Raw genomic sequence first — 19,134 nt, forward strand, 5'->3', positions numbered from 1 at the left:
AACTACTGTGGAGTTCGTACACCAGCTGTTATTTACATAAACGCATAGTCCACCTCCTCTTTTCTTACCGAAGCTCGCTGATCGGTCCTGTCGGTGTGCTGTGTAGCCTGCTAGCTCGATCTCCGGGTCCGGTATGGTTGGATTTAACCACGTCTCCGTGATCAACAGAATGCAGCATTCCCGGATGAGGTTGTCAGTTGCAATCCACAGCTTCCATTCGTCCAGTTTGTTAGCGAGAGACCTCACGTTGGAGAGAAAAATGCTTGGTAGCGGTGGTTTGTGTGGCTGTTTCCTGAGCCTCGCTAACACGCCGCTGCGACACCCCCTCTTTTGTTTACGATCTCTGCGCCGTCGCCCTGTTGTAGATACTGGGATTGTAATCCAGGGACAGCCCGGTGTCCGTGCAATATCGACCGGAATGTTGTTGTGGACACGGAAAAGCTCCTGTGACAGACTTCCCTCGATTGCTTGACCAATGGCCAGTAAATTTTGTCGGTTGTAGGTGTTTTTAACCAAGCAAAGTGGAAAAGACAAACTTCGGGTCGGTGAGCACAGAGCCGCTGCGTCTACACGCGCCGCCATCTTTGGAAACAAAGTACATCTAATCTGTCTGGTACGACAGATTAGATGTACTGAGAGTGAACTGCCTTAAAAAATCAGGGACTGGTTGTAAAAATTTATTTTTTGACCATTTCATTTTCTTTTTAAGCTCAGCTTTTCAAATCAACGACAAATCAACGAGCCATTGCCATATGAACATGAAGTTTAATTAGAGGTCCAGAAGTTATGTTCATATAGAAAAAGAAATATTGTTAATTTGTGCTTTGTTATGAAAATATCTGAGGTACATGATGGCAAAAATAATTAAGAACATATTTGTATTGGCTTAATTTTCAGTGTAAATATCAGACTTCTTGGAAATCTAATTTAAAAAATTTATTTAAAATGATTTATCAGAGAATTTTTTGCAGTGCCTTACATTTATTTGTCTTTTAGTTTTGTTATCAAAATTAACAAAATTGCTTAGGACGTTTATGTTTTCTAAAACTTGATTCACTTGTTTTACTAAATTCAGTCACAGATTGGCCTATTTTCCGAGGGTGTGCACTTCCAACCTTTCAGCCAATCAGAACAATTTGCCTTTTGAACACATTGAAGACCTGAGACTACAACTTCACTTAGAGAGGAAGTAATCATCAGTGTTAGACTAGTGTTTTTTGTTTATTTTTTGATGCGACAATGACCAAAAAACTGTCTGCTCTGGTTGTTCTCACTATAGCTTGTAAGTACCACATTTATTAAGCATGTTTCTACTTGATAGACAACATATAGAGGAATGTACTTATTCAGTTGAGTTAAGTATTGTAAAGTTCTGTGTTTGGTTTCTTTTAAAAATTTTAATTATTTTTTTCTCTCTTTTTAGCTCTGACTCAAACTAATGAGGTTCCTCATCAGATCCCTTTGAAAGTGGTTGAAGTTGGCGGGAATGTTACTCTGCGTTGTCCAGGTTCTAACAAGGATAGCAACTTCTTCTACTGGTACAAGCAGCCGCTTGGACATATGCTCCAGACAGTTGCTACATCAGTTTTAGGCGAACAGAAACTGAGTGAACAATTTCCCGACAATCGCTTTAAATTTACGGCAGGAGATTCTCAATACTCTCTTATTATCAAGGATATCATTAAAGAGGATGAAGCAACATATTTCTGTCAAAGTGGGACTGCTTATTTTCAGAGATTTTCTACAGGGATATACTTGGCCGTAAACGGTAAGCTCTGTTATGTTATAACAAACATCTAATTTTAGGTCAGACAAGATTTCCATGTAATAGTCTAACAGTTTTTTATTTTTATTTTTTTTTATTACATTTTAGATTGTAAAAGTCAAACACTGACTCATGTCAGACAAACTCCAGAAACGACATCAGTCCAGGAGGGGGACACAGTTAATCTCCACTGTTCTCTTCTCTCCAGCAGTAGAGACACCACCAGTCATAATCTATCTGATTACATTGTGTACTGGTTCAGAGCTGGATTTGGAGAATCACATGTGAATTTTATTTACACCCAGAAGAACAGGAGTGGTAATAGAAGCTGTGTCTCCCAGCTGTCCAGAACTATACAGAACTCCTCAGATACTGGGATATATTACTGTGCTGTGGTCACATGTGGAAAGATCTTGTTTGGAGAAGGAACTAAAGTAAAGATGAGTACGTATAATCAATCATATGCATTTTGAGGTAACGTCCAAAGAAGTATCTTAACTGCTAAATGCTGAAATTGTTAATGGTTTCAATTAATAAATAGTACAAATTTGAGTATGATTTAGAAATACCTAATTTCTTTGAAAGATTATGCAGTAGGTATCAGGTTTCCTACCTGATTTTCAGATATTTCATCTGAAAAGGAAAAGTTGATTATTCAGATTATCTGATGAAGACAACTGACAACGTCTGACAAAATTTGTTTCCTGGAGAATGCTTTTTTTTGCATCCCTGCCTATTGTAATATTAGAATTTCTTTTCTTGGTTGAAAGTAAAAGCAAAATGCTCAGTACAAACAATTCCCCTTTTTTACGCTTATGCACTAAATACTTCATACCTCTCTGATATGATATATTTATGTCCAACTTAATTTGCTCGACTTAGTTAACGGAACATTAATTATGAACCATTTGATCTCAGAGTGCTTGAAAAAACTCGTGTAATTATTACTAATACATACAATATTAAAGTCTCTTCTTTGTCTTTTTTGCTCCTTCAGGTTCACAATTCAATCCAGCTGTTCTTGTACTTAGTGTGCTGTTGGCGTGCTGTGTGACGCTAATTATTTCTCTTATTGTCTACATAAAACAAAAAGTTTTTGGACATTTGGAAGGTAGGTTTGTCATATACAGAACTCTTCCAATAACAAAGGTACATGAGATTTTGAGTTATTTCTATCAGGGTATTAAGGTTCGTTTAAATTTAAGCATATTCAAATGTATACTATTAGAACTATTTCAAGTGCCTAGTCAGTATAATATATGTATTAATTTATTCTCTCCTATTTTATTAACTTGTGCAATCATTTTGATACAATATAAATTTTCTATTTGATAGTTAAAGCTGAAAGTTTTTTTTTCCTAGCTGTAGTGGATGTGATTTAGCCTGACCTGATTCTCTCTTTGACAAAACCTTGATCGGGAAATCAACAGCTGCATTAAGTGTTAGGTAATTTCAGAATACTCTGAAGGTTTAGAGAAGGGAAATATTTATATTTAGAAATCTGATAGTCTTTGCAACTAAATTTGCAACCTATTTTCTTTGTGGTAGAAAAGTTTAGTACTGTAGTCTACTGTTGAGGGCAGCAATCTTTGACAGCATGTGCGCATATATTGCGTTTTGCTAGATAGATCTGGGTTTTAATTATGAACCTTCCTGTTTCATATTTATGCATGTGTGTGTGTGTGAGTGTGTGCCTGTATATGTTATATATCTCTTATATATCTTTTTTTAAATAAACAGAATAATATAAATTGGAAAACTGAAAAAGTGATTTGCTACAGATAAAATTGTACAAAGCCAAAAAGAAAATAAAAAACATTCACTTGTACATTCACAGAACACGATGCGATAAATTCTAGTGAATCTTAGTTTTAATCTTGGCTCATTCTGACAGATTTATTTCTGTTGACAGGGGCAAATACAGGTCTGTCTGGACGACAGAAGACATTGGGAAACCAACCAAGTGACACAGTAAGTCTGATTGCCACAATGCGTCAAATTTAAAGACGAATACACTTATTGTAAATTTTCAAGACAATTCAGGCATTCTACCTAATGGTATTAGGTTGTAATACCATTAGGGAGAATGGTATTACTACAGTGAAGGTATTGCTGATTAATTTTAATTATAAACTTCATCATGAGCAAGTGTGACAGTATTATAAAACAAAACGTTAGGTTACTGGAACTACAGGATATTGGTTATTGTACACCTTTGCCATTTTGTACCTTTATTGTTTTGTCTGTTTCTTACCTGATGTTTTTAGGTATAAAACATTGTTCTCTATCATGTGATTTGTATTGATCAAGAATCAGTTATTTATATAATATACCCATGGTCTACCAATACAAAATTTGCACTATTAGTTCAATAAGTAACATCTAGGTCATTCACTGTTGCTTTAATGTGATAGAGACATTACGGACTTTTTCTCATAAAATCGGATGATGGTATTTCAAGTCATCTGGCCCAAACATGGATCAGAACCAAAATAAATCAGAATGAGTTGCATATTTCAGTTATGGTAAAATTATATGTCTGATACACTATCACCACAATTCAACAACATGCCTAACCACACCAAAAATTAAAAAAAAAAACGTCACTCCATGGTGTTACGATACATTTTGAAATGCTTTATGTGACAGTAACAAAGTGGAAGCAGGATGGGACAAAATGGCAATACTCAAAATGGGGATATCAATTGGCGAAGCTCGAACATGACATTAATAATGTGCTTTATTACAGTAAGTAATGCAAAATAATTATTTGCAGGGCGCTCGTGGAGATGAAGTCAATTATGTAGCTCTTAATTTCTCTACAAGGAAGACAAGAGGTGTAAAGAAGAGAACAGAATCACCACCAGAGTGTGTGTACTCAGCTGTGAGAGGAGGTCATCCCACACTGCATGAAATGTCTTAGAGCAGGACTTGTGTGTGTAGAGTTTGGACACAACATGCTTGCATGACTGACAACAAATTAACATTGTGCATTTGTTGGTTTTGCAGCTCTGCAGATTTTACTACTAAAATGTTTTAAACCATGTTTTTTTCAAACTTCTTCTCATAGAATTGGATGATGGTATAAAAAGTAACTGTGTATAAAAATTGTTCACAATAAAGATTTCACATTGTTCAATAATTCACTGTGAAAACATTGCATGTTTCTATCCATCCATCCATCCATCCATCCATCCAACCAACAACCCCATGTGAAATTAGATTTCTTTATGATATTTGAGAATGACCTCAGAATAATTCTCTAATTATACTACATGATATTACCCAGTGACTGACCCTCAGGATTTCTCCATATTCACTCATATGTTTTCAGATAAACCCAATGGTCCATTTCCTTTGCTCTTCTTGCCCAAGTCTGTCGCCAAGCGCTTCATTGAGCTGTGTATCTGGAAGAACCCTCCAAACACAAAACAAAAATACAAACTTAGAAGCTCCTAGCCTAGCAAACCTTTTCCCTTTTCACTTTCTGCTCAACCCAATTCCTCTGCCAACATTTCAAATCGAATAGAAGTTTTCAAGTTCTCTCAAGTCTGAACTCAACAATCCCGTCATGGATCTTTTCCTGAACCTCTTTAATCTTTGGTTAAACTTTATATTTAACTTAAAAATTTACCAGGTTCCCTTTCAGTGTTCAATGTAGGGATAAATCAATCTTCTTTTCAGTATTAAATTATCTAAATACTACATGCTATCACTTCACAATTGAATCAATTCATCTTTCAGTGTTTTTTAGACATAAAAACCACATCGTGTTGAGAAATTGTCACAATTCAAAAACTAAACCTTCACATAAAAAACATTATCAGCCACTATATTCAATTGATATTTGAATAAAGAGGATTATAACGCTGATCATTAAGGGATGTTTGAGCAACCCATATAGGCTGTAACATTAGAGGGAGTGCATCTCTCCACTTTTCAGCCAATCACAACAGTGTTCACTCTACAGACTTTGAAGATATTTTGAGTAAACCTTCATTTGAGTAGCAAGTTGTCAGTTCTGCAAAATGCATTTTGTCACAATGATTAGAAAACTCACTGCTTTGATTCTTCTGACGGCAGCATGTAAGTATACAGCTTTACATAAAATAGTTTAATAAATTAAAGAGCTTCTCTGTACAGTATAGTGTCTCATGTATGGCTAATATTTAACATTTACCTCACTTTTTAGCTCTGACTCAAACTAATGAGGTTCCTCATCAGATCCCTTTGAAAGTGGTTGAAGTTGGCGGGAATGTTACTCTGCGTTGTCCAGGTTCTAACAAGGATAGCAACTTCTTCTACTGGTACAAGCAGCCGCTTGGACATATGCTCCAGACAGTTGCTACATCAGTTTTAGGCGAACAGAAACTGAGTGAACAATTTCCCGACAATCGCTTTAAATTTGCGGCAGGAGATTCTCAATACTCTCTTATTATCAAGGATATCATTAAAGAGGATGAAGCAACATATTTCTGTCAAAGTGGGACTGCTTATTTTCAGAGATTTTCTACAGGGATATACTTGGCCGTAAACGGTAAGCTCTGTTATGTTATAACAAACATCTAATTTTAGGTCAGACAAGACTTCCATGTAATAGTCTAACAGTTTTTTAATTTTTCTTTTTTTTTAATTACATTTTAGATGGCAAAAGTCAAACACTGACTCATGTCAGACAAACTCCAGAAACGACATCAGTCCAGGAGGGGGACACAGTTAATCTCCACTGTTCTCTTCTCTCCAGCAGTAGAGACAACACCAGTCATAATCTATCTGTTTACAATGTGTACTGGTTCAGAGCTGGATTTGGAGAATCACATCTGAATTTTATTTACACCCAGAAGAACAGGAGTAGTAATAGAAGCTGTGTCTCCCAGCTGTCCAGAACTATACAGAACTCCTCAGATACTGGGATATATTACTGTGCTGTGGTCACATGTGGAAAGATCTTGCTTGGAGAAGGAACCTAAAGTAGAGACAAGTATGTATAAAAAATTAGATGCACTTTGAAACACTAACTTTGTTTTTTTCTTACAGTTTCATTCTGTTCTAGATATCAGGTCGGGCTGAAGACTGAGAGCTGTCAGTGTGCGAACCAAGATAAACTAATATTAAAAAAGTTTTTTTTGCTTTTGAAAAGATATGGTTTTTTATACAACATTTCATCATCAGTTTAAATTCTGTGATGTGAAGTACCAACATCTGTGTGACATCATAACTTCAAGGTCGTTCTGTACATTTCCCTACTCAGAGCTGATAAATTTACACTTTTACTTATGTTCTTTCTTGGGGACAAAAGTAGAATCACACACCATTTTATGTTTAGATTTTTATAGATTAATAGTTATCGTAATCTTAGTAATAAAATCTGTTTATTTGACCAAATATGTATTTATTAACAATTTCTTATTCAAGTAAATTTGCTTGTCAGAAACACATTTAATAATTGAATTAAAGCTTAACAAATAACATCTGATATGTACTTATTTATTTAATAATGTATTTATTTATCTCTTTTGCAAGGTAAACCTTTGGCACCTGTTCTAATTGTCTTGGCTTTGCTGTTGGGTCTTTGTGTGATTGTGATTTCAATTCTTATATTCTCCAGAGATTAAAGGTAAGATTATACTTTTGTTTCTAAACTGTTAAAGTTTATTACAAAACCTTTTGCTGGTAGAATATCACAAAACACCTGCTCAATTCTTTGAGAATTAGCAAAAAAATAAAGAAACAGTTGAGTTTACATCAATTTAGAATATTTCTACTTTTCTGTCTTTTACTAATTTGATCAACTAACACGGCATGTAGTAACAAGCATGTTCACCTTTGTGAACATGCTTGTTACTACACTTGAGCAAATTAATACTCAAGTGTATTAATTTTCTTACACAAAACTTGCAGTTCTTTTTTGCTATATTTTGAAAACTCAGCCATATGAAATACATCCCAGTTCTGATATTTCTTGAAACAATTTTTTTTAAGGATCCATATAGGAATCTGCTGACTAAGTTTTTCTGCACTGCAAGAAGGAAGAAATGTGGCATTATCGTCTATCAACTGACTTTAATTTTTGAGAAGAGAATATCTGTTCTTCTAAGTGTATAAAATACTCAAAACATTTCTTGTAAGCTTTCTTTGTGTTCAGTTTTGTAAAGAAGACAACAGAAACTTTCTGCTCTAAATGTTGCAAGATGTTATTTTTAGACATGAGACTGACTCTCCACTGTATAATTTTTCTTTCTATAATCTTACCTAATAATGTACAATTTGTTTTCATAGAATTATCTGTGTTTATTTTTTTCCGGAATTATTACATCATTTTTAACAAGCAAAAAGGGGTGAAAAGGCATTTATGTGAAGTTTTTTGTAAATATTTATATAATATTATACATGCTGTTTGTACACTGTGATTAAATATTTGTTAATACTACTTTTATGTTGCAGTGGTGGAATACATGTCATACTTATTAAAATGGGGTACATATTAGGTACATTTCTAGTAGCACCAGTTCCAGCTCATCAGTTTCTTAATTCACAATACGAACAGTGGTTCAAACATGGTATACACATAATCAAGCATTTTTAAACTACAAAATATGTAAAGCCTTTCACACCACAACAGGCTGTGATTCCTAATTGACATGAAATTGACAAATATCTCTGCAACCAGTTCAACGTAAATATTTGTTACTCCATAAAAGCAAGGAAAATGTCACATTAGCTAGTTTTACAAATTCCCTCACATATTATTAGGACCTTGTTATATACATTGTGTACATTAGAAGTAAGGTAATAGACTTTAGTTCTGTGGTGTGTAAGTGAAAATGTACCCTGGAACAACCATCTTGTTTTCCTTCTGCTGTACTTTCTGCCTACTGGATCATCTTGTGCTTTAAACCCAATGTCTTAAACATAGACTGAGTGCCCCCTGTTGGTCAAACAATTTATGAACTGTCTGTTTTTCCTTTTCTGGTAAAGCGTCTATGAGTGTTGTAAAATGGCTATATAAGTTGGATGTATTATTATTGTTATTATTGGCCTTTGACATCAAACATTAAAGAAGAGAGTCTGTGACGTTTTTATTTTCCTTTTGTGACATTCAGGTTAACATTTGTTTCTCCTGAACAATTTCTAGCACCATGAAACACCTTGAAAATTACACACACAAAAAACACATAAAAAAATAAAATCACAATGTTCAATGAACACTTCTACCTATTATGACACCATACAGCTGTTCCACTGTATTGTGGATCAGTTTGGTTTATCTGGATATTAAATTATGTTACCCTGTTTTTTCTCAAAGCTACACCATCACTCCTCAATACTGTAGAAGTAAAACTGACTGAATTACCATCTTCATTTATTTACATTTGACCAACATCTGCTCCTCTCCAGAGGGTGAAACTTATAAAGGATGCAGATGTTTGTTTTAAAGCTCTCGCTTCTGTGAATATGGTAAGTTTATTTTAATAGAAAACAGTATCTTTCATATGATTAAAATTAAACTAAATCCGATGTAATAACATCACCCCGGCCCTGACTTTCACCAAAGTGAATAGACACTTTGGGACAAGTGTGTGGATGAGCAGTGAAGGTGTGGTCAAGATGGGGGAAAACAATGTTGCCAGCTAATCTATTTTGTTGCTATAGTTAGCAACGTTTCAGTCCCCATTAACAACTTTTTTCTTTTTTTTCACTATTTTATTTTCAGAAAAAGAAATTAGTGACTTTGCTCTGTTAATTAAGACTTGTGAAAGCACCAATTGCTCTGTACCAACTGTCTTGAGTGAGCAGAAAGTGCTGGTTTGAGCCCCTGCACTAAGCACTGTAGTCAGTCTCACAGTTGTTCTGCAGTATACTTCCTACGGTCAGAGAACTATTCCACTCTGCATCCACATTGCAAATGAATCATGCATGTGCTATGATTGAAAATCACTACTGATCATCAATATACGTGTTGTGTTCGATGATGTGATACTCAATGTTCTAAAGTAGTGGGATCACAAAAATACTGAATAAGAGTAGCCCAAAATGGAGCCTTGAGGAATCTCATGTGTCATATTTGCCTTGATTTGTGTTCTGTTTTATCTAATATGATCTGAACTAGTTTTAACACAGTACCAACCAATATCAGAATGTTATGATCAAACACTGTATATACTGTAAATGCAGGAGTTGGAAAACCATATTCTGACTCTCATCACGGTCCAATCACAGAGTTAATCATCTTACAGGTGTGAAGTTTATTTTTCACAAAATGGCCACCAGTTTTGTTCATTTGACCAACTGTGAGCAACATCTCTCCAGATGATGCTGTGAAGGCAACAACTGGAACAAAAAATTAGCTGTAATGGACGTTAACTACTTTAGAAAAGAATCAACTTTTTTGCCCCGTTTTACATGCGAGTCACATTCTCCTTTCAAGCTTTTAAAATCAATACCAAAACAACCTCCACTATTACTAATATATATATATATATATATATATATATATAAAGAGACAGAGAAAGAGGTGTATTTTCAGTGTAAACCTCTATATCTATTTAAAATAATTACCTATGAAAATTCGGGCAGTGCCTTTATTTGTCTTTTTGTTTTATATCAAAATTAAGACATTCATAATTTCTGAAAATTTATTCACCTTTGTTTGTTTATTTCAATCATAGACTGGCTTGTTTTTGAAGGGAGTGCACTTCTACCATTTTAGCCAATCAGAACTATTTGTTCTTTGACACCTTGAAGATCATAAGGCTAAACCTTCATTTACTGAGGAAGGAATGAGTAGTGTTAGACTGGTGTTTTTTTGTACGTTTGTTGTTTTTCTTTTCATTCAACACAATGGCCAAAAAACTATCTGCTCTGTTTTTTCTCTCTATGGCTTGTAAGTACCACCTTTATTCAGTATGTTCACATTTATTAGATCACAAATTAAGAGAAGTTTTATTTCAGTACAGCTTTGTAAAGTTATGCAATGGGCTTTTTAATTTTTAATTTTTAATCATCTCCATTTTTTTTCCAGCCCTGAGTCAAACTGATGAAATTCCTCATCAGATCTCTTTGAAACTGGTTGAAGTTGGCGGGACTGTTTCTCTGCATTGTCCAGTTACAAAGACGGAGCGCAAATTCTTCTACTGGTACAAGCAGCCGCTTGGACATATGCTCCAGACAGTTGCCACAGGAAGCTTGACAGAAAAAAAACTGAGTGAACAATTTAACAACAGTCGCTTTAATTTAACAGCGGGGGATTCTCAGTGCTCTCTTACTATCAAGAATATCAGTAAAGAGGATGAAGCAGCATATTTCTGTCAAAGTGGGAGTGCTTATTTTCAGAGTTTTGCTGCAGGGATGTACTTGGCCGTAAACGGTAAGCTCTGTTGTTATTCAAAGAGATCAAAGAGGCCAGACAAGATTTTCATAATATAGTCTTTATTAACAATCTATTTATTTTTACTGCATCCTAGATCATGACAGTCAAACACTGACTCATGTCAGACAAACTCCAGAGACAACATCAGTCCAGGACGGGGACACAGTTAATCTCCATTGTTCTCTTCTCTCCAAGACGTCTGTAAACTCCAGTCAATGTCCAGCTAAAAACAATGTGTACTGGTTCAGAGTCGGATTCGGAGCCTCTCATTCAAGCTTTATTTATACTAACCAAAACAGCTGTGATGCTCAGCAAAGGAGCTGTGACTACCGACTGTCAAAAACTATACAGAACTCCTCAGATACTGGAATGTATTACTGTGCTGTGGTCACATGTGGGAAGATCCTGTTTGGAGAAGGAACTAAAGTAGAAACAAGTAAGTCAAATAAATTCTATTTATTTTTAAAAAGTACTGTTTTTATAGTGAGACTACATAACACGTATGTTATGTACAAATTATTGATAGTCAATAAACAGCTAAAAGTTGTGTTATGAAAATGATCAATTTATTTGAAATAAATACAGAGTATATAACATTTTGGTGTTTACAATTAATATAGTTCATCTGAATAAAAAAACACAATTTGATTATTTAGATTATCGGGAGCTGAAACTTTTTTTAAATTGAATTGTTTTCTTCTCAGTCATGTTTCTGCTGGGTCAAATTAGAATAGCTTTGTCTGGTTTAAATCAAAACCCAAATACCTGGGATAAATACACAATTTTATTTTTTTACTCAATTCATAATTTCACACTTAACCGATATGGTGTACTCAGTAATTATTACTAATTATTATTACTAATACATACACAACTAATGGTCTCTTCTTTAACTTTTTGTTCTTTCAGGTTTATGTCTCAGTCCATCTGTCCTTGTACTTAGTGTGTTGTTGGCGTGCTGCGTGACTCTAATTGTTGCTCTTATTGTCTACATAAAACTAAGAGTTGTTGGACATTGTGAAGGTAGGTTTGACATAAACTGTACAACTGTTCCAAAGTTAATGGTACATGAGATCATGAATTATTTTTTGTTTAAATTCAAACATATAAAAACGTATGCTATTACATTTATTTCAAGTTTTTTACTCAGCACTCTATGATAAATTATGCATGAATTTCTTCTCTCCTATTTTAATAGGTTCTGTAATATTTTTGAAACGATGCAAAGACTCTCAGTTATAGCTGAACAATTTATTTTTCCTTTAAGAAACGCAACTCTAGTGGATCAGGTTTAGCATGAGTTTCTAATTCGCTCTATGAAAAAAGAATAGGAAATCAGAGGGTACTTAGTGTGAAGTGTGCAGAATATTTGTAAAGTTTTAGAGAAGGGAAATATTTGAATTTACAAATATGATAGACTTAGTAACTGAATTTGCAACTGAAAATGAACTACTATTTATTTGATGGAATAACACAGATTGGCTTTTAGTACTGCAATCTATTAAAAGCAGCAGTGTTTGACAGCACATGTACATCCATTGAATTTGGCTAAAGTTACCTGTTAAAATAAATTCTCCTGGGTTTTATAAATTATGATCCTTCCTGTTTCCTGGCAAAAGATGGATTTTAGACCAAGATGGGGGCGCGTGTAGACGCTGCGGCTCGTAGCTCCCGTGTTTTCGTTTTTTTCTTATTTCTACTGTATATATTTGACCTTTTGCATGGGAGCTGCAATGGAAATTTTGTTGAATTCTGTTCAATGACAATAAATGCTATCTATCTATCTATCTATCTATCTATCTATCTATCTATCTATCTATCTATCTATCTATCTATCTATCTATCTATCTATATCTGTTGCATCTAAAAACCAGTTGTACATTTTAATTTAGAAAATTCATTCTTCCTTTGTTGCACATTTATATATTGCTTATATGCCAAGGTTTCGTCATGTATCTACTTGTAAATATAGATCTAGCAACCCTTTCACAATGTGGATTTCATGATTCATTCTGTCAGGATCTGTGTTTTTCTGTGTATTTATTTAGAGTTTTCTGTGTCCCTGAGTCTTTGTGTTGTCCTGTCTTCTCCTTGATTGTTTCCCAGGTGTGTCTCGTTTCTGTGATTACCCTCCCATGTATTTAATGTCACCTGTGTCTCAGCGTCTCTGTCGGGTCCTTGTCAATGCGTTTTGTCCATGCTTGTAGCCTGTTGCTACCAGTGCTGAGCCTTAGCCTTCCGCCCGACTGTGCTGCCAGGTTTTTGGACTTTTGGAATTGTTTAAGCCTATTTTCATCATTAAACTTGCATCATTCATCTCATCTGGGTCTGCTGCGTTTCCCTCACCGCTTTCACCACAACAGTTCATGACACATTCATAGCACATGTTAAGATCTAGTTTTGTCATTCAACAATCTAAGCCAGCGACTACTATAGCAGTCCAAAATAGCTTTGGCTGAATCTTGTACTTACATACACATATATAAGAAAGGACAATAATAGTTTTCTCTATATCTATGTATCTATCTCTCTGTTTGTCCAGACAGACAAGGATAGATGGTAAAAGAAGAATGGTAACTACATGTAGATTTCAGCATGTATTCCTCTATTTTGCTTGTTATGGTGTGGTTCTTATATATTTTTAAATAAAGAAATATGGAAAAAACTATTGTTGCAGCTAAAATCATGCAAATATACATGTAATATGCATATATAAAAACCACCATTCATTCAGTTTATTACAAAAGTAAAATATATATATTTTTTTGTATTAAAACCAGTACTCTTATAAAAACAGAATTCTGCTTTTGCAATAAATACTAAAATAGTTTAGTAATAAAAGGTTGATTTTGCACATGTTTAAGTTTTAATTTCAGCTCTTTCTGACAGCTTTACTTTTTGTTGACAGGGGCAAATACAGACCCATCTGGACGATGCAAGTCATCGAGGAACCAGGCAACAAACACAGTAAGTCTCTTATTGCCACATTGCACCAAATTTAAAAAAAGAATACACTTATTGTATTTTTTCCCGATTCAGCAGAATTCTGACATCCCTGTCTGGTAGAGCTGGCTTGTCAAATTTACAGCTGTATTAAAATATTTAACATTTTCTGCATAATTGTTGGGTACTTTTCAAATTACCCAACAATGAAGGTATATATTACTGATTAGTTTTTATTGTCAACTTTATAGTGAGCTAGTGGGATGGGATTATAAAAAACAATGAATTATTGTAAGTACAAAAAATTGGTTTGCACGCGTTAGCCATTTTGTACCTTCATGGTTCTGGTTGTTTGTTATTTAAAGGTTTTGGGTATGAAACAGTGCTGTCCACAATGGGTTGATTTGCATCGACCTTTGTTCCTGTTAAAGATCAGTAATTTCTAGAATTTACCCTTGGTGTGCTACTACAAAATATGCATTTATTAGTTCAATAAATAACATTCAAGTCATTTACTTTTGCGTTAATGTGGTCTAGATTTTATAATAGATCCAGATGATATTTCAAGTCATCAAGCCCAAACAGGGATTAGAACCAAAAAATGTAAAATGAATTTAATTATATGTTAGATTGGTTGAAAAGCAGTTGTAGCAAAACTAACGCAAAAGATGTAGGAATAGACAAAATGGCAATACCCAAATTAAGGGTATGAACTTAATTTGTTTATAGCATTAACAAAGTTCGAAAACGTACCTGTAGCCAAATGTGCATATTGATAATAAATAATATTAAATTATTGTTTGCAGGGCGCTCGTGGAGATGAAGCCAATTATGTAGCTCTTAATTTCTCCACAAGGAAGACAAAAGGCGTGAAGAAGAGGATAGAATCACCACCAGAGTGTGTGTACTCAGCTGTGAGAGGAGGTCATCCCACACTGCATGAAATGTCTTAGAGCAGGACTTGTGTGTGTACAGTTTGGACACAACATGCTTGCATGACTGACAACAAATTAACATTGTGCATTTGCTGGTTTTAAAGTTTTGTAGATTTGACCATTTAAGTTTTTAACCAGGCTTTTTGCAAACATTTCTTATATGATTAAATATAAAATGTCTTCGTACAGAAATTGCTCACAATAAAGGCTTCACAATAAAATGGAGCAATTTGTGCTTTTTACTGTAAAATATAAAATATGTATACTTACTTTGGCATACATTTGAAAAAGATCCTTTGTTTTGCACTATGAAGTGACAGCTGATGTGTTTGTGTGAACAACTGTATTTTACCCATTTCCCGTATTATAGTAATTACGTTGCCAATCCCCAAAATGGGTAATACTGTGCATGAAAACTTGCACTGGTAACTGTTTTATGTTTTTAAAATCCTTTGGGTATTATTGGAATATTTGAAAATAGATCAGTTGCATCTTAGATGTGTTTAAAAAAAAATAATTTGTTATTAAAGCTCCTCATACCAATAACACACTAAATTAAAAAAATCATTTATGCATTTACATCTTTATATTATTGTTTTATATTGTCAGATGAAAATAAAAACAAATATATTCTATTTCTCCATAGAGAAGTTGGGGAAAGAACCTAAGGTATCATGCTGGCCTTCGCAGATCCTATGACTTCATGCACTGAACTTATTGATAAAACCGACATTTTATATACATTGGATAAAATGTCTGAAAAAGCTGGACATAAATTACAAATATCTTTTGAAGTAACAGACTTTCGTTTATTAAAAATTAATTGCAAATACAATCAGTCAGTGTAAATAATAACCCTAGTGTATATAGGTTCATTCATTGTACAAAACAAGGAACATGCAAACTTTGATCAAATTTTATTTAACTTTGATAACAGACAGAGAGCAGAAGCTTTCTTCTTTATGGTTTCACTTTTCTAAAACAGGGAAAAAACAGGAAGACAAAATAGGAAACAGGGTTATCAGTATTTGATCCATTTTCTTGCTTTCACAATTGGCACATTCTCCTCCATCAGTTTTATGAGAATGGGTCTTTTAAAATATTCAGTTTGACTTCAAAAGCTATCTCCGTGCTATGGTTTTAGAGCACCATAGATTTTCTCCCTCTTTACTGCTTTTTTCATCTTTTCCTTCTTGACTTGTATTTTTTATTAAACCAAAGACAACAGTAGAGTAAATACGTGTGTCCTCTTCTTTCTGTAAAAAAAAAAATAAATAATAATAATAATAATAATTTCAGTGACAGATTTAAATAACGACATTTATTCAACTTTATAGAATTCACACCAATAACCGATACATCATATCGGTTACTGAACACTTTTTATACAGCCAGTAGCGAAAGTGCTTAAACAGACGGACAGACATAAAACCAATGAAACTACTAAAGAAACACACATTAGTAGTGATCATATTAATAATATGACTGTGAATAATAAAAATGTATTTAAATTTCACTCTTTTTTTTCTCCGAAGAGTTTTTGCGGCACTAGTGGCTTGTATTTTTTGTGACGGTAGGCAGACAGGAAAGAGGGCAAAGATAGGGGGGAAGACATGCGGCAAAGGTCATCGGGACCAGGGGTCCGCGTCGAGGACTAAGGCCTCCAAACGTGGGGCGTGCTAACCCACTGCGCCACCACAGTAAATGTCACTCTTTTAAAAAAAGGTCGAACCAAGGACTGGATTTGCATATTAGCCTGTGGCTAGAAAACCGATGTACAAAATGATGGTTACTCTGTTTTTAGCTTGCAACATTGTTTAATGTGCTGTTCTTGATTAAATAAATTTGAACTGAACTGAAAAGAGACAAATCAGGGAATTATTGGAAATCAGCGGAAACCCAAATCTTATCGTTTAGCATGGAAATGATGGATATATGTATGTCAGTAAATAATATATGTTTTTTGAAAATATTACCTTTAGTTTCTGCTTTTCAACTTTTTCTTGTAGACAATTATCAACTGTAAAATACAAGAGGAAAATTCACAGATAAAATAAAAAAAAAATAAACAAATAGCCAAAGCTTGATTACAATGCTTCCAAAATTAGTTGTGAAAATGTATGCTGTCTTACCTTTCCAGAAATCCCCTTTTGTCCTGATAATGGTAATAACAACGGCAAACCCACTTACAGCCACAAGAGTACACATCAGAAGCAGGCCATAATTTGGCCACCTGTAGCCGTCTTACACATAAAGATATAACCCATAAAAACTACTTTTATTTAACAGAAATTGAAAACAATTATGCAATACATACATAAATATATATAATCCACAGAAATTAATTTTAGTTTATTAACTATTGTACTCTTACCATTGACTTCAATTTCAAGTTTGGTTCCATTTCCAAATATAATCTCCCCACACATGGCCAGTGCACAGTAGTAAGTCCCACTATCATCAGAGTTGACATTCTTTGAGAAGTGATAAACACATCTTTTAGAATCTGATGATGTGTCAGGTTTCTTGTCACAATTGTAAGATGCATTTTGATCTGTGTAGATGATGCTTCCACGGAAAGTGTCTTTTCTGACTCCAAACCAGGACACCCGGCGTTCACTTGGACAGGATCCAGTCTGGGAATGAGGTAGGACTGAACACTGGAGGGTAACAGAGTCCCCAGGCTGAAGTGGGGCTGATACTGTTGGCCACTGAACAACACTGTAGTTTAATGGTCTTGTATTTAAGTCTAAATGTGAGAGAAAAAATAAGTACAGAAATTGTTTGAGTAATTGCCTCTTTTAGGCATGAAATGAGTCTTATAAAATGCATTACCTTTCAAAGACAAATAAGTCCCAGACCACTCATCTGTATTCCAGGTAGATACTGCACAGTGATACAGGGCTTCATCTTCTTTAAAAGTTTTGAGGATAGTCAACGTGCTCTTGAATGTGGTATAGTTTGCAGCAAACCGTGAGGGAGAAAACCCTTTCTCAAATAATGAGTGGGTAGTTGCCCTTCATCAGGGTTGTTATCAATCTTAGAGTATCTCCATTAGGCTGTTTATACCACTTTACTCGAGTGTTACTGTAGTCCGAATCAGAAAGCGAACAAGTAAAGGTTACTGGTTCACCTAGTTGGCCTGTGGTCACTGAAATCAGTGAATCTGCATGAATCCAAAAATAATTACCATTAATAACAGGATAAAAACATCAGTTCCAATTTCAATGTAAATTTATCCCCGTACATGTGACAACATTTCAGCAGAAGTGTTGTCTATAAACGAGATAAACGAGACTTAAATGGGACAACAAAATATTCTAGAGAAAAAATAAACTTAAAATGCTGTTTTTGTATTAAAACAAAGACAAGATTTTAGCCGAATAATGTGAATAGTACTTACCTCCTTGATCCAGAAAAATCAAAACAATCCACATGTGCATCATCCTGATGGAGTGAGACTCGTTTGTGGTTCGTGGTGGACATGACATGTCCAACTGCCTTATGAACCCACACGAAAGCCGATTTTATAGCTTCATTTCCTGTCATGCTGGTGTCTTCTGCATGTCAGCTTTTTGAGGTTTTGTAGTCTGTTTCAAAAAGGGGTAAAACAACCATATCTATTTTTTGTAAGATCCTTTAACAAAAGGGTGATGCACTAGTTTAAAATAATTTCAGGAAAACTGAAAAAACTGCCCCTTTTATGTTGGACATAAAGTATTCACTTTTTATTAAAAAAAAAAGAAAGAAAAGAAAATAGCATTTGCTTTTGCCGTTGAAAACATTGCAATTGCATTGAAATATTTTTTTTTCATAATGTAAAGCAAACTTGTCTATTAGAATTCAGATTTTTTTATTTCATCTTCTGATGAAAGTTAGAATTAGTTTTTTTTGTTTGTTTTTTTAGTTCTCTTTTGTAGACTATGAAGTATTATGATGCAGATTAAAATTTTATTAGCATTTTTGATTAATTGGTGTGTTATGACATGATGCCATTGACAAATAACTCTCCTATAAAAGTTCCATAGATTTGTGTGCAATTTTTCTTCATATGCATTTGTAGCGTATAAAATGTAAATACCAGATAAGCCTACATGTCAATGCATCTTGACTTGAAAAGA

At 34.3% G+C, this 19,134-nt stretch overlaps 4 protein-coding genes across 5 annotated transcripts; 3 read left to right on the forward strand and 1 right to left on the reverse strand.

Moving 5' to 3' along the window:
- Positions 1 to 1,189: 1,189 nt before the first annotated feature.
- On the forward strand, positions 1,190 to 4,907 carry LOC116714019 (uncharacterized). Its single transcript, XM_032554313.1, has 6 exons — positions 1,190 to 1,282; positions 1,424 to 1,768; positions 1,874 to 2,209; positions 2,763 to 2,876; positions 3,678 to 3,736; positions 4,542 to 4,907. Exons 1-6 carry the CDS (start codon positions 1,240 to 1,242, stop codon positions 4,686 to 4,688), a joined length of 1,044 nt encoding a protein of 347 aa, XP_032410204.1. The 5' UTR covers positions 1,190 to 1,239; the 3' UTR covers positions 4,689 to 4,907.
- Positions 4,908 to 4,960: 53 nt separating this feature from the next.
- LOC116714876 (uncharacterized) lies at positions 4,961 to 8,839 on the forward strand. The gene is made up of 5 exons (XM_032555662.1): positions 4,961 to 5,851; positions 5,958 to 6,323; positions 6,410 to 6,746; positions 7,289 to 7,382; positions 7,748 to 8,839. The coding sequence occupies exons 1-3, from the start codon at positions 5,794 to 5,796 to the stop codon at positions 6,733 to 6,735; spliced, it is 750 nt and encodes a 249-aa protein (XP_032411553.1). The 5' UTR covers positions 4,961 to 5,793; the 3' UTR covers positions 6,736 to 6,746; positions 7,289 to 7,382; positions 7,748 to 8,839.
- Positions 8,840 to 10,549: 1,710 nt separating this feature from the next.
- LOC116713901 (uncharacterized) lies at positions 10,550 to 15,694 on the forward strand. 2 transcript variants are annotated; one of them, XM_032554171.1, is made up of 6 exons: positions 10,550 to 10,649; positions 10,788 to 11,132; positions 11,230 to 11,571; positions 12,045 to 12,158; positions 14,044 to 14,102; positions 14,885 to 15,694. In XM_032554171.1, exons 1-6 carry the CDS (start codon positions 10,607 to 10,609, stop codon positions 15,029 to 15,031), a joined length of 1,050 nt encoding a protein of 349 aa, XP_032410062.1. In that variant the 5' UTR covers positions 10,550 to 10,606; the 3' UTR covers positions 15,032 to 15,694. The 2 variants fall into 2 exon arrangements, with proteins under 2 accessions (XP_032410062.1, XP_032410063.1); XM_032554172.1 differs by lacking the exon at positions 12,045 to 12,158.
- A 221-nt stretch (positions 15,695 to 15,915) lies between these two features.
- Positions 15,916 to 18,562, reverse strand: LOC116714877 (uncharacterized). The gene is made up of 6 exons (XM_032555663.1): positions 18,417 to 18,562; positions 17,849 to 18,030; positions 17,388 to 17,762; positions 17,146 to 17,256; positions 16,990 to 17,033; positions 15,916 to 16,269 (listed from the first exon to the last, which is right to left on the reverse strand). The coding sequence occupies exons 1-6, from the start codon at positions 18,560 to 18,562 to the stop codon at positions 16,135 to 16,137; spliced, it is 993 nt and encodes a 330-aa protein (XP_032411554.1). The 3' UTR covers positions 15,916 to 16,134.
- Between the last annotated feature and the right edge of the window lie 572 nt (positions 18,563 to 19,134).

This window comes from Xiphophorus hellerii, chromosome 23 (assembly GCF_003331165.1).
Source record: "Xiphophorus hellerii strain 12219 chromosome 23, Xiphophorus_hellerii-4.1, whole genome shotgun sequence".
NCBI lineage: Eukaryota > Metazoa > Chordata > Actinopteri > Cyprinodontiformes > Poeciliidae > Xiphophorus > Xiphophorus hellerii.

Excerpts from the sequence above, each read along its gene's own strand:
- LOC116714877 (XM_032555663.1), bottom strand. The coding sequence starts at position 18,562 with ATGACAGGAAATGAAGCTATAAAATCGGCTTTCGTGTGGGTTCATAAG. Across the intron at positions 17,257-17,387 it reads ACTTGAAATTGAAGTCAATG|ACGGCTACAGGTGGCCAAAT; the intron begins GTAAGAGTACAA and ends TTTATGTGTAAG. Across the intron at positions 16,270-16,989 it reads TTGAAAAGCAGAAACTAAAG|AAAGAAGAGGACACACGTAT; the intron begins GTAATATTTTCA and ends TTTTTTTTACAG.
- LOC116714876 (XM_032555662.1), top strand. The coding sequence starts at position 5,794 with ATGCATTTTGTCACAATGATTAGAAAACTCACTGCTTTGATTCTTCTG. Across the intron at positions 5,852-5,957 it reads GATTCTTCTGACGGCAGCAT|CTCTGACTCAAACTAATGAG; the intron begins GTAAGTATACAG and ends CTCACTTTTTAG. Across the intron at positions 6,324-6,409 it reads TAAGCTCTGTTATGTTATAA|ATGGCAAAAGTCAAACACTG; the intron begins CAAACATCTAAT and ends ATTACATTTTAG.
- LOC116714019 (XM_032554313.1), top strand. The coding sequence starts at position 1,240 with ATGACCAAAAAACTGTCTGCTCTGGTTGTTCTCACTATAGCTT. Across the intron at positions 1,769-1,873 it reads GATATACTTGGCCGTAAACG|ATTGTAAAAGTCAAACACTG; the intron begins GTAAGCTCTGTT and ends ATTACATTTTAG. Across the intron at positions 2,210-2,762 it reads AGGAACTAAAGTAAAGATGA|GTTCACAATTCAATCCAGCT; the intron begins GTACGTATAATC and ends TTGCTCCTTCAG.
- LOC116713901 (XM_032554171.1), top strand. The coding sequence starts at position 10,607 with ATGGCCAAAAAACTATCTGCTCTGTTTTTTCTCTCTATGGCTT. Across the intron at positions 10,650-10,787 it reads GTTTTTTCTCTCTATGGCTT|CCCTGAGTCAAACTGATGAA; the intron begins GTAAGTACCACC and ends TTTTTTTTCCAG. Across the intron at positions 11,572-12,044 it reads AGGAACTAAAGTAGAAACAA|GTTTATGTCTCAGTCCATCT; the intron begins GTAAGTCAAATA and ends TTGTTCTTTCAG.